General features: G+C 36.7%; 1 protein-coding gene across 4 annotated transcripts in view; it reads right to left on the bottom strand.

Moving 5' to 3' along the window:
• Positions 1 to 12,693, bottom strand: part of PTPN3 (protein tyrosine phosphatase non-receptor type 3) — a 132,709-nt gene that overhangs the window by 33,033 nt on the left and 86,983 nt on the right. For all 4 annotated transcript variants that reach the window (XM_055799765.1, XM_055799766.1, XM_027794457.2 and 1 more), the window contains 4 exons: positions 4,808 to 4,831; positions 2,660 to 2,858; positions 1,611 to 1,688; positions 562 to 618 (listed from right to left, as the gene is read on the bottom strand). In XM_055799765.1, coding sequence (XP_055655740.1) covers positions 562 to 618; positions 1,611 to 1,688; positions 2,660 to 2,858; positions 4,808 to 4,831 — 358 coding nt within the window. The remainder of the gene's footprint in view (positions 1 to 561; positions 619 to 1,610; positions 1,689 to 2,659; positions 2,859 to 4,807; positions 4,832 to 12,693) is intronic.

Genomic DNA, 12,693 nt, shown 5'->3' with positions numbered 1-12,693 from the left:
TTCCCCCAGGTACTTGTCCTCTCCTGACCACCCACAAAACTATTTTAATAGTATCCTTTATCAAGGAGTTTCACAGGTCTGCTATCTTATGCATGAAGAACTACTTTGTTAAGCATGAAGAACCTGACTTTAAGTGACTTAATCTGGTAGCCTGTAGTAGTTCTGCTGGAATTCCCTGCTCACAATGATACTACATCTACATCCCTACTATATCTCCCTTAAAGTAGTTCTTTTTTCTAGGCTGCAGGGGCCTAGACTACTTACTTTAATGAACACTGTTCTATATTTTCAATCATGGCTCTTGGCCCTCATCAAACATTTTCCAGCTGAAGATGCACTTTTTGAGATGATGGGGGAAACAAACATACTTTCTACTGTATCTTGTTTGGTTAACACTTCCAGATCTTTTCATCTGTGGTTTAAGAAAGTGCTGGTCTAAAGAGAACAGCTCAGCTTCTCTCTCATACTGGTTAAGCATGTCCAGATTCCTACACGTATGGACCTCTGAGTGGTGGTGGAAGTAATAAAGGAAGGGATTAGAAGGCTTAAGAATTTACTTACAGGTGATCCTGGAGTTATTCTTGATACCACTAATGGCATTTTCTGATCTACACCACCCTAGAGGAATGTCAAATAAATAACAATCATAAAATATGTCATTAACCAATAGCAGCATTTCATACAAGTAATCACTTGTTTTTGTTTTTATATAAACTTGATGCTTTGTCATTATAGGCGGGGTTGGTAAGACTGAATTTTCATCAGTAAATGGGTGTGTCTGTGTGTGTGCAGTGTCTTTAGATCTACCACATTCCAGTAAACTAGACCCAGCATCTTTGCTTGGCCATATATTTTAATAAGCAATCAACAGAACAAATGCAGCATTTATTTTAACCCTACCCTTCAAACAAGACTATTCAACACTGGAACTTGCAAGGTGGACAGCGTTCTTAGATGTTGCGATCGAACCTGCAAAGGATCAGGTTCCAGACAACTGTACTCCCTTATTCTCTTTATGTGATGTTCTATGACTGCCCCACCAATAAATGCCCAAGGTGAAAGAAAAGACAAGACTTTGCCCCAATCTTGATATTATGGTTACACATTACTCTATCTCCTTAAATGGAATTTCAGTGAGAGAACGTAAAAAATTCACAACAGTCAATTATCAACAGTAATTTCAGTTTTCTTCACAAATTAATTTTCAGCCTTCCAATATGATCTTTTGATGGATATATCTAATTGGATAGCATAAACTATTTAACTTGTTTTATAATACAGAGGTCCGATCTTCTAAAAGTTGATGCATTACATTAGGCTTCCAAGTTGCCATTCAAGCAGCCAAACTGGCAGTCTGCTTTGGAAATCTGCCATGCCCATAGTATATGCAACAAAACACCGGAGAACTAGTAGAGACTTATTTCTGTAAAAGTTGCTTTAGCATTTAAGGATTAGGCTGCCACTTTTTAAAAAATCTTGGTCCATAAAAAATTCCTGTAGAATACACTGCTTTCTCCAAAGCACTGCATTAAAAATGAAAAATAATCATAACCTCAAAGCATAGTATCTCTATAAAGCATATAACAATAACTACAAAATTGCTGTTTTACCTTTAGATTAAATCCAAACTTCCCATCTTCATCTGGTATGATACGCACCAGAAGTAAATCTCCCTCAATTAGATCATTCTGCAATACACAGGAAAAAAACCCAAAACTTTTCTAATTTTTTAAAAAATATCAGCAAATTAGAAAATAGTGCATCCAAATTTAGATGTGCTTAACAAGAATAATCTATGTAAATCCATCTTTAAAATAGGAAGAAGCTAAAGTCACAGAACATACTCATGATAGTAATCTTTTAAATTGTAAAAATGGCAACATACATAACAGTAAATAGATACTCTGCTTGCTCTGTCCTGTTACTCTCAGCTTTCTCAGTTTATAGCTCCTATTAAAATTTTCAAAGTGTTCTCTTTACTAAAGGTGACTTAAAAGGAAAAAGTGTTAGGTGCAACACGTTTGAATCAATTCTACTCTAAGGACTATGAAGTGACTACTTTTTCCCCAATTTTTCTCCTGTAAATGGTTGCATTGGTATCTTACGCAAGAAATCCACAAGCCAGAAGGATTAGAAGTTTGCAGCAGCTACTGGACAGGCAGGTTAGGAAGCTGTTCAGCGCCCTGCTGGAACAGTCTGGAGAAAGGGGAGGAATGATCCACTACCATAACACTAGCAAGGAGCAGCTGCTCTCTAGTCAGCACAGAATTCAAAGGATGTTCAACCATCCTGAAGAAGAGATGCCCAAGATAAAGCAGAACTGTGCCTACTATGAAGCCATATAGCAACCTGAGTTACATGCTTTTTCCCATGGAGGAAATAAGATTTAATCAAACAAAGATTCCCATTCCACTAGGAACTTCCCCTGCAGATGCTCCTGGAAGCCTGGACTATGGAAATCAATGCAGTTCGCAGGCTTGCCTATCATACTGTGGTATACAACCTTGGACAAGTTTGTAGTAAGACAAGATTTATTCTTATTGCTGCATAAAATATTCTCATCCTGAAATATAACCACAAATTTTGTGCATTCTTAATCTACAGTTCAAAGCTACATTCAATACTAGTTTTGACTTTAAAAGCACACAATTGAACATACCTTATCACAGTAGTACTGGTTGGAATCTTCTGTTGAGCTACTCCTTGTAACGTTGTCATATGTTTCTAAGAACTGTTTATCCACCCCTTCCAATGGGTAAGGGCCAGAAATGTTACCAACTCCATTGGGAGACTGAGCCAAGGCTTTAGGTGAGATGTGGGTCACAGAATTCCGCATTGGACTGTTTCCCAATACATTCCTTCATTTAAAAAGGACAAACATTACAAGGGTATCATTATCTAGATTTTTAAGTTAACTAGTACAACATACAAATGTACCGCCCAGTTAAAGGAGCAAGCCAACTTTATACTTAGATTTAACACCACTCGTAGAGGTACAGGATAACAGGACTGGTGTATGATCTAAACTGATCATTGATCTGGGCGTCGAGAAGAATGGACAAAACAAAACTGAAGTAGCAAAAACATTTTAGCAAAGTATTTCCATGTTAGTAGTGAAAGGTGCTATTGCAGTGGCACAGGAAATCACAGTAACGTGAGGAGAGCTGAACCCCAGGGGAGCTTATTGAGTTAGTTATAACCACGTAGAAGGACCCAGAATTAAACTGGGATGTAGGTCTGGCCTAGTGATTCAAGGACCTTAAAATTCAAGCATAACAAAAGTCAGTAATTAAATACCTCAAATCTTAGAATGGGCCAAATGGCCTGGTGGTGCCCCAGGACCTTTCAAACATTCATTTAGCTACATGGCCTCTTATGAAAAGGATGAAATGCAGACCTCTAATACAACTAAACCCCTTCTTTAATTGGGCCAAACTCACAGATACCGGACAAACTAACTGTTCCATCTTTATAAATACTATATAATACTTCATGAAATTTGCTGTCCTGGGGAAAGCTCAGGTACAGCTCAGACAGTTTTCTATCACTAACATACAGCGCTGTGTATGGCAAAAACGGAGTCCCGGCTCCCTGTACTACCCCTCTGCAGACAGACCTCTTGCTCACACAACAGATCGCCATGCTCAGTGGCAGTACGTTTTGCAAGAACACTCTGCACTGCTGCTGACGAGCCAGCGCTGCAGTGAAGGATATTTGATCCTTGAAGTACACGTGCCGTTACTTGTTTATTGCAGTTTATCCCTAAAAGCAACATTAACTTCTCACAGGGTTAAAGTAGCACAAGTATATGCAATTAAACCCTGGCATTAAAATTCGTAAAATCAAACATTTGTTTCTGCTCTGATACTAATCTAACTGTATATGTGAGCTTTTTTTAACTATTTCCAGCAGCCACTGCTAGCTGTCAGTAAGGAAATAATACTGCACTACAGAGGGACGTAGCTTAGGCTTTTAACATACAGGACTCACACTGCAGCAAACTTTAATAACACACTTATTTCGCAGCTTATGGAAATCTGACTGCAACAAATGTAAACATTTGAAAGGTGCCATCAAGCAAATGTATTCTTGCCATAATATTTCCCATGTTCAGTTATACTATGTGTACTTGGCAATGGGAACTAAGGGTTTTGTGGAGCATTTGCAGAATTTTCAGTTATTACAGAAAATATATTTTCAGTGTTTGCCAGATCTTATCCACTTGGTGCTCTCAATAATTTCAAAATACTTTGAAGTAGTGAACTATAACGACACTTGAAGGAATTATACCATCACAATTGTGCTTTTATTTGATAGCTTCCAGGACTTTTCATGATAAGCAAGGAGGAACACTGTACATGTAAAAACACCCTAATAAGTTTTTCAGAATACAGTAATTTAAAAAACTCCAAACGTTTCACTTACAAATTGAGAATACAGATCATAATGTTTTTTCAGTGTAGAACAAAAAACCAACCCAATGCCAGAAAAATATGAAAAAATATTTCAGTTAATGCCCTCTGGCACTATATAAAGCTACCACGTAAAATTACCAGTGGATTATTGCATCTTTAAACTTTTACAACAGTTTTTAACCAACTTTCTTGTTAAACAGTGATTAGGGGTTTATTAGGACTGATGCAAAAACTATTTTTTTTCCCCACAAATCTTTACTATCTTCATTGGTTTATACATTTATTTATGTCCTTTAACCATACAAGATCACTACTTTGAAAAATCAGTTCAAGTTATGTACTTTTATCTTAGAGCTAGAGATTCTACAGTAGAAAGTTTAAAGAAAACTCACTTTGGTGATTCTTGTTCAGATGACCTGTTTAAATAAAAAATAAAAAAAGGAAACCAAAACAAAACAGTAAAAGAATATAAGTTAAATCTTCAGGAAAACAAGACCTAAACTCTAATAAAAAAAAAAAAAAAATAAATGCCTGCATAAAAGCCAAAAGGTGTGCTCACAGTAAATTAAAGAATACTTAATCCTATGCTGAAAGTATAAATCGGACAATTACGGAATTTATGAAACACTCCAAGAAAAATTCCAGAGCAGCTCTTGTTAGCAAGACATGCTACATCATTTAACAAAGTTTTAGATTGGACCACAGTAACTACAGACATCACTGACGGTATTTTGCAAAAAGTCAAATGTGGCAAAATCTTTATGTATAGGTAACAAGAAATGAGCATAGGCAGCTTCAGAAGCATGGAGTTTCTCACACATTCTCATAATCTGAAAGCAGAACAGATGTTGACAGAGAACTTTAAGACAAAGCATAGATAAAGCTGAAGTGGTTACACAGATGAGGACAAGCTAATACAGAAAAGAAATCAAAATTTGCAGTACATGGCATTTTCCAAGGCATTCAGTCAGCTTTGTCAGAAATCACCTGGAACAGTGAGTTAAACTACATTACATCAATTAAAACAACAGCTGTGATATGAAGATAAATTTGAAAGTAAAAGTTACTTTGCTTTGCAAGCACTTTTTGGTAAGTTTATGGCAGATGGGCTAGCTTTACAAATTTAATTAAGTAATGACCAAAAAACCCGGAGTGATAAAAGTCCATGCTAGACAAATACAAACATGAAGTAGTTTGGTTTGAATGCAGAGTTGTTGAATCATCACGTTATAGGAGGCAATTCACAGTATAGGGTTAAATTTTTTAATTATTGATCTCTAAAACCCCCACTACTAAGAACTACGTACTATATTTCATCAAAACTACAGTAAAAATAGCAGCAGTATCAGCCTAGTTAAGTTTCCTTCTATGTATTCTACAATATGAAGAAACTCTTCATTGAGAGGCAGAGATGGTGAGCTTGATTCCATAGGAATTTGTGGAGGTTTGGGTTGTGTGTATTTTACCTTTTTTTTAAAGAACCAAGCATTTTCTTTTTCATCGCAGTCATGCCTCCCTTCTGATTCCACTGACATCTACCCCCACTCTCCCACAAATACCTCTGGTTCTCCTTGTATGCAAGCCCCATGGTATTTTTTCCCCCCTAAATGCCAGCAGTGCCCAGCAGACCCTTTGAGAATGCGCACTCACTTGCTGCCTGACCAGCCCACATCTAAATGGAACAGACAATCATTGAACTCATGCTGTAATTGCTCAGTGAGAGGAAGATGTCAGTTTACAGGATTTTTTTTTTTATGCCTAGTCACCAACTTTCGCTAATCTTGTAGAAAAATTTGCCTCTGAAAACTTGACTCCTACATTAGATTTGACTGCAATTGTCCAAATGTTCTTAAGTGGGAATATAGAGGCAGACAGGCAGTGCAATGACATAAGCTTTATTTCCTTAGGAAGTCATGCTAAAAATAAAGAAACATTGACTTTATTTTCATTTAAGCTAATTGATTTCCTTGTGAGGCAAAGAACAATGAAACCCTATATCTTTTCTATGTTTTGCCACAGCAGAGCTACCACTCTTATTACTAAACTGTGTGGAATTCAAGGCACCCTAAATTAATCCTTTCAAAAGTCTTCATCAAAAACTTACACACAAAGAACTATGGTGCAAATCGATGCAATGTCCCTAATTTTATGTATTATCTCCTCTCTTTCCTCCCAATAGCGAGGTAATTTCAGACAGTAAAAAACAACTTGGGCTTCCATTCAAATATTGTGTATAAAATATAGCAAATTTTTCATCTCCTTAGTAATACATTTTGAGACTTAAATGTGGGATATAAGTTCTTAGTAGTATTTGCTGAATCTGTTGGATTATTGCACTTTAATTGAAACATATCAGCGCTTAAACAGGTATTGAATCATGCTGTAACCTTCTAAACCTTCTAAAGTGGAGAAAGATAGCCAAAAACTTGACCTGGAAAGTGACCAAATTCAAGGCCTAAAAGAATTCATCAGGGAAAAGCAGCCGTGTCTTCAAAAGTCCTCAGTAGCTCAGCATGCTAGAGCTGTAGAATTTTGTTCTGAAACTCAGTTAAATAGTATTTTTAGCATTTAATTGCTCACCAATACAATAAAGTACCTTAAACACGAAAAACTAGATGATCTTTTCTGGCTATACATTATTCCACATTTCACTAACCTCTCTTCCTCATTTCACAACATAAGACAAGGACAATATTTTAAGTCAATAAAAGAGAACACTCACCAGACCAGCCATTCAACTTTTTCATCAAGAAAGAGACCCCTTCCTCGCAAGGAGATTAAGCTTTCCATTGGTGCAGCTAACAAGCAAATGCTTTAAAACTGCAGGTAATTTCTGTTCCTTAATCCACAATGTATCTAAAATGCTGCCGTTTCAATCTTTCACTCACTGTTGATTGCTCTGTTGATGAATTTATTATAAAGCTCTTTGCCCTGAAAAGGCTAACTCTCCTCTTCTGTCATGAGGACAAGGTCTTAAGGAAAGATCCCTCCTCCTCATTTTGGTGTGCCCTACCAGGGAATTCTGCTATTCTGAGAAGTGAAGATGATAAAATACAGCAGAGTAAAACCCCGAGAGAAAAGGGACAACTGAAACAATAGCAGAGTAGCAGAACTCCCCCCTTTACAAAACAACTGAAGGAAACATCTGTAGGTTTTGCCCTTGTGCTGTTCTTGTAGTTCTTAAAGCTTCTTTTATCGTAACACCTGCAGGGCTAGGGAGACTGAGTATGCCAGCACTTCCATTATCACCTCTTTTCTGAGAGCTCACCATTAAAACTGGGATTATTATTATTCATAAGCCAAATAAGTGGAAGACATTTGCAACACCACATTTTTGCTGCCTTTTAGACAGCAACACAGAATATGCAGCATTTCTATGAACTGAATAACTCTGTAAGGCAGCCATGTAGATTCTTTGTGTTGCATACTTATAAGTACCATTACAGAAAAACCTGAGGACTTCATGGTATACACAAGTTTTTCAGTGATTTTCTGCAAATTCCAAACATTCACATTTGGTAAGCTGCTGCCATCACCCATAAAAGGATACTTTCAGTTACTCTGCATTGCCTCTATTGACCATATTCCAGGTTTACTGACTTTCCATGGAAGTTTCATGTACTCTGATACTCTGCAACTGCTTGGCTTGCTGCAAAATTTGCCTTATCACAGATTCGCAATTCAGCTTTGAGACATTCTTTCTGGATGCAAAATGCTTGTTTCTTGAACTGGCAAGGAAAGTGTAGTACATTTTAATAAGGATACATATTTAAAAAGAAAGGGTTACATGTAAGCAAAATATATATGTGCACTATTTTAATGTATATCTGAGTGGAAAAGCAGAGTAAACTGATAAAAGTCTATTAGTTGTAGTCTTAAAATACTAATTTGAAACCAATTGAAATGTCAGATCCATTGACCAGTATTAGGAGGACATACTCCTAGAGAAAGGCTGAAGTACACAAACAAGGACAATGCACTTTTGTGAAATGTAGCAGATTTTAAGAACAAGGAATTGATTGCATCTGTATATAACGAAAAACTAAGGAAAAAACTTAGTTTAAAATGGCTTTTGCAATTTCCTACTAAGAAACTAGTTACTAGGACTTGGCTGGATACATCTGAAGGGTACTTTCATCTACAGTTACACTTCAAAAATGTTGTCCACAAAAGGAATTAAATTTTAGTTAAAATAGTGATTTGTTCCCATAGTACATTCACCAAAGCTCACTATGCACCTACAGTTTATTGTCTATCAAAATGGTAAGTTGAAAGAATTGAACAAATGCAGCATCCGTTCAGGAAATCTATTTTCAGTGCAATACCTTCACCAGATGATGTATCACACTTACACCAGCAGTGTACATGCACTTCCAGAAATTCATAGCACAGTGCAAGTGAATTTCCTTTTTGTATACTAGTTCATCATTTCATTTCCTTCCTCTCCAACTGTAAGACTATACACATTATACCATCTATATCACCAGCAAAAGATAGTTTTAGAATATAAGTTAAAGAGGTTTATAGCTTTGCAAACATGTTTAAGAGAAAAGCTTATGGGGGAATACGTTGCATTTATAACAAAATGAATTGTAGACTCAAAGTTATTTAGGTTGGAATGGATCTTGAGAAATCAACTAAACTCTTGTCCAAAGAATAGCCAACATCAAAAGTTAGATGAGGGTTTTCAGGGCCCTGTCACTTTGCATTCTGAGGCTCTTCAAGGATGGAAACACTTCCATCTTTCTGTCAATGTGTACATCTTGATGTGATTTCCCCACCCCCTCCTCCCCCCAGTGTCTTCTGAGCATTTCCCTTGCTGTAACTTTGTCCACTGCCTCACATGTTTTTGCTGTGCACCTCCAAGAAGAGTTGGCTCCATATTCTTGATGACCCTCTTTTGGTAGAGTAAGGCAAAAATGAGACCGACTCTTCCTCAACCCCCACAGCCTTCCGGTTCTCATACATCATATGCTCACATCTATGAATAACCAGCCAGATTTATCTCACCCACACCAGTGTAATGACTCTAAAAAAGATCTAATATACCTCATCTGTCAGTAAGTTTTTCTTACTGACTAATACTATAGCTTATCACTTAGAAATGTGTTTTACAATAATCTTGCTGGTTAAACAGAAAATTTCACAGCTAATCTTTTCTGTCAGGCCACTGAGTCTACTTTAAAAAACCTACCAAAACACTTGTTCCTACGCAGTCCACTGAACCAAAGATGTTTGGTTACGGAACATTTAATTAGAGTGAACAAGAGAAACTGATTACAGTTCAAGTAGCAAGACCCTCCAACACAGATTTATCAGGTTATTTTTCCCAAGCCAATAATCCAGTTATTTTTACCCCTTAAGACAGCACCTTATATACATATTTAATTTTTTGTATTCTTATTAACAAGTACCCTTCCCACTCAGAAAAGTATTCAAAAACATGAAAAAAGGCATTAAGAGGGCAAGCAACAGCTATATTAACACTCCAAACTATTCCACCTGTAGCATAAAAAGCATTTTAAAAAGCACAAGCCATTAATCCCGAATTTAAAACGTCAAAAGTAAGCTCTGCTCCTCATATAAAGTAGAAATCAGTCCAGCACAGGTAACATGAATAAGATTATCCTGAACTGCAAGGAAACCTGCTTGTTTTAGTAACCCTTTGCATCTAACACCTTCCTGTCCAAAAGAAATCCCAGCTTACTTCAATGAGACAACATTCAGTTAGGGGGCAAGTGTGGGTGTTGGCAACGATGCATGGTCTTCCCACAAAGTAAAACCTTAAATCCATGAACAGGAAAGAGCGGAGGACACTTCCCTCTTCATAGTGACCAGCAGAAAACCACGTGGCTTCCCACAGCTGGGTTCTCTGAGGTTAAAAGCATTAAACACTGGTTTTCAATTTTCATTTTTTGTCATTTATTCATTCACTTTCATTTCTCATTGCGCTGTGAAGTGTGAACATCTGTATCACACCTCAGGCACCAGAAGATGCTTGAGAAAACAGGAAAGAAATACGCAGAGAAAATTAAAGTTCAAAGCTCCTTAAACACTGCTTGGTTACATGTCCTTATGTTTTCATGGCAAACGTTGGACCTTAGTATTTTAAGGTCACCAAGTGTTTAAAATGCATATTATCAAAACATTTAAATCTACCATTTTTTTAGTTTACAAAAATACTTGAACATAAGAAAACAAGTAAACTCAGCTTAGTAGTTTAAATTTTCACTTATTTATTTGCAGGTAAAGGGTAAGCTAGTTTCTTTCAAGTTTTTGGGTTTTTTTCTGTTCTTGTAACAGCTCATCAGTGAAGACTCCTACATGAACTACTGGGTGTGAAAACCATTAAGTTACTACTATTTTATTTTTTAATAAAGATACCAATGATAGGAGCCAGAACTTGCTCTGGGGATGGACAGTGCAGTCTTTCAAGACAAAACCTAACATCTGATACAAGATGAAGCATGTCAGAGTACATGATTCCAAAATGTAATCAGTCTATTGCCCCAGTTAAAGCCAACTTAAATTTGAAGGTTACTGCTTAAATCAAAGATATTTTAGAATTTCCCAACATGGTCTTGAAAATGTCACATATTTCAGTATGACTATTTCATTTTCACTGTAGCCTTTTGCCCTTAAATGACATAGCACACAGACTTCATTAGTGTCACAGAAAGGTGAATCACTGATGATGATTTGCTCCACTACACCAGTGAAGCTTTCTTTATTCCAGATTTGGAAACTGTAGTGGTACCTTTATCAAGACAGACTGCAACATTGGTAATCTTCAGGTACTATACCATGCTAAAAAAAGAAAAAAAGTGCAACCAAAAGTAATTCCTTGCACAAGTCCACCAGCCTGCCTTTAAAAATAACCAGCTGTGGTTTAAATCTGTTACACTGAAAGGGAAACATTTATCTCAAAGGCAACCTCTCCCTGGAGCTAATGTATTAGAATAACAGACGGTCAGGATGGGTTGGTGCCAGGCAGCCTGTTGATATGACATGACTTTGAAAAAAACCCATATTAAAGCAGCTATTCCACAGAGATGATTTTAGAAATAAAGCCTCATAATATAACTTATTTTCTATCTTAAAGAAAAGCCATAAAACTTCATATTCATAACTCTTCCCTAATGTGCATCTCAGTGTTTAAGGACATCTGAAGACAAGATATGTAACCTCACAGAATAGAGAGAAGTTTTCTACTTTGCTTAAAATAAGATATGTAGTAAATCAGTAGCAGCAGTGCTTCAATGAAGAAAACGCAAATCTTTCAAGAGAAAAATCTTTAGGGAAGCTGAAATCAAGACTAGGGAAAGCCAATTTTAAGTGAAAAACAGTTATTAAACAAGTGCACTTACTAATTAGTATGTTTTACCACAATATTATTCTTCAAATAATTTTAAAACCAAAATAGTAGTAGTATCATGTGCATACGCACGTAGGCATGGGATAAATATAACGACAGAGCGAGTACAGCACATAGTCACAAGACAGACTGGATTACCTGTTCTGAACTGGTGAGGCACAGCCATAAAAAAAGTGTGGTATAACACAGAAAGCACTATGAGACTTCAGAAGGCTCAGTGTGGGCTCCGTGTCTGTGTTAGTGTTAATTTTTCAGTGGCAGTAGCAGTCAGATGAGATGCACAGCAGCAGGGCAACAAAGAGGAGAAAGAACTGACAGGGGATGCTTTCTTCACAAAGGCTGGGAAGCCCTGGGCTAAACAAAAGTCCTCTTGAAGTCCTCTTCAGCACTGTCTTTGATGACAGGTTTTGTATGCAGCTGTGATTTGAGATAGTTGGCTTAGATAAGCAAACCTATTGAAAACCCTGTGAATAAAGCTCTATTTCATATATGTTAATTTGGGATTAGAGCAATTTTTTTCTCTATAATACATATGTAATGGATAGCTCCAATCTTTTCTGCAGACACTAATCAGAGAGAAAAATTGCTTCTTTTCACTATCTCTGAGCCTCAAATTGTACTTGAATGTGAAAGTACCTTAAATAATTTGGGTAGCAGAGGCAATTTAGTGACACCAAACACAAGACTCATAAGCTTGCCCCAGCTTTCTGTAGTTCACCTACGTGCATGGCTTGCTCTATTTTCTAATATTCTTTATTCAAGTCACAGCCTTGTGATATACCTCATAAATTTCAGTTAGAAAGTAGAATGTTAATAAAAAACATCTTTAAAACAAACACTGTGTGTTTTTTAAAGCAATGTAATAAATGACAAAATCTTTTTGACCCTCATTTGTAGCATACT

The sequence above is a fragment of the Falco peregrinus genome, chromosome 3 (assembly GCF_023634155.1).
Source record: "Falco peregrinus isolate bFalPer1 chromosome 3, bFalPer1.pri, whole genome shotgun sequence".
In the NCBI taxonomy this organism is placed as follows: domain Eukaryota; kingdom Metazoa; phylum Chordata; class Aves; order Falconiformes; family Falconidae; genus Falco; species Falco peregrinus.
This window is presented reverse-complemented; position numbering and strand designations above follow the sequence as displayed.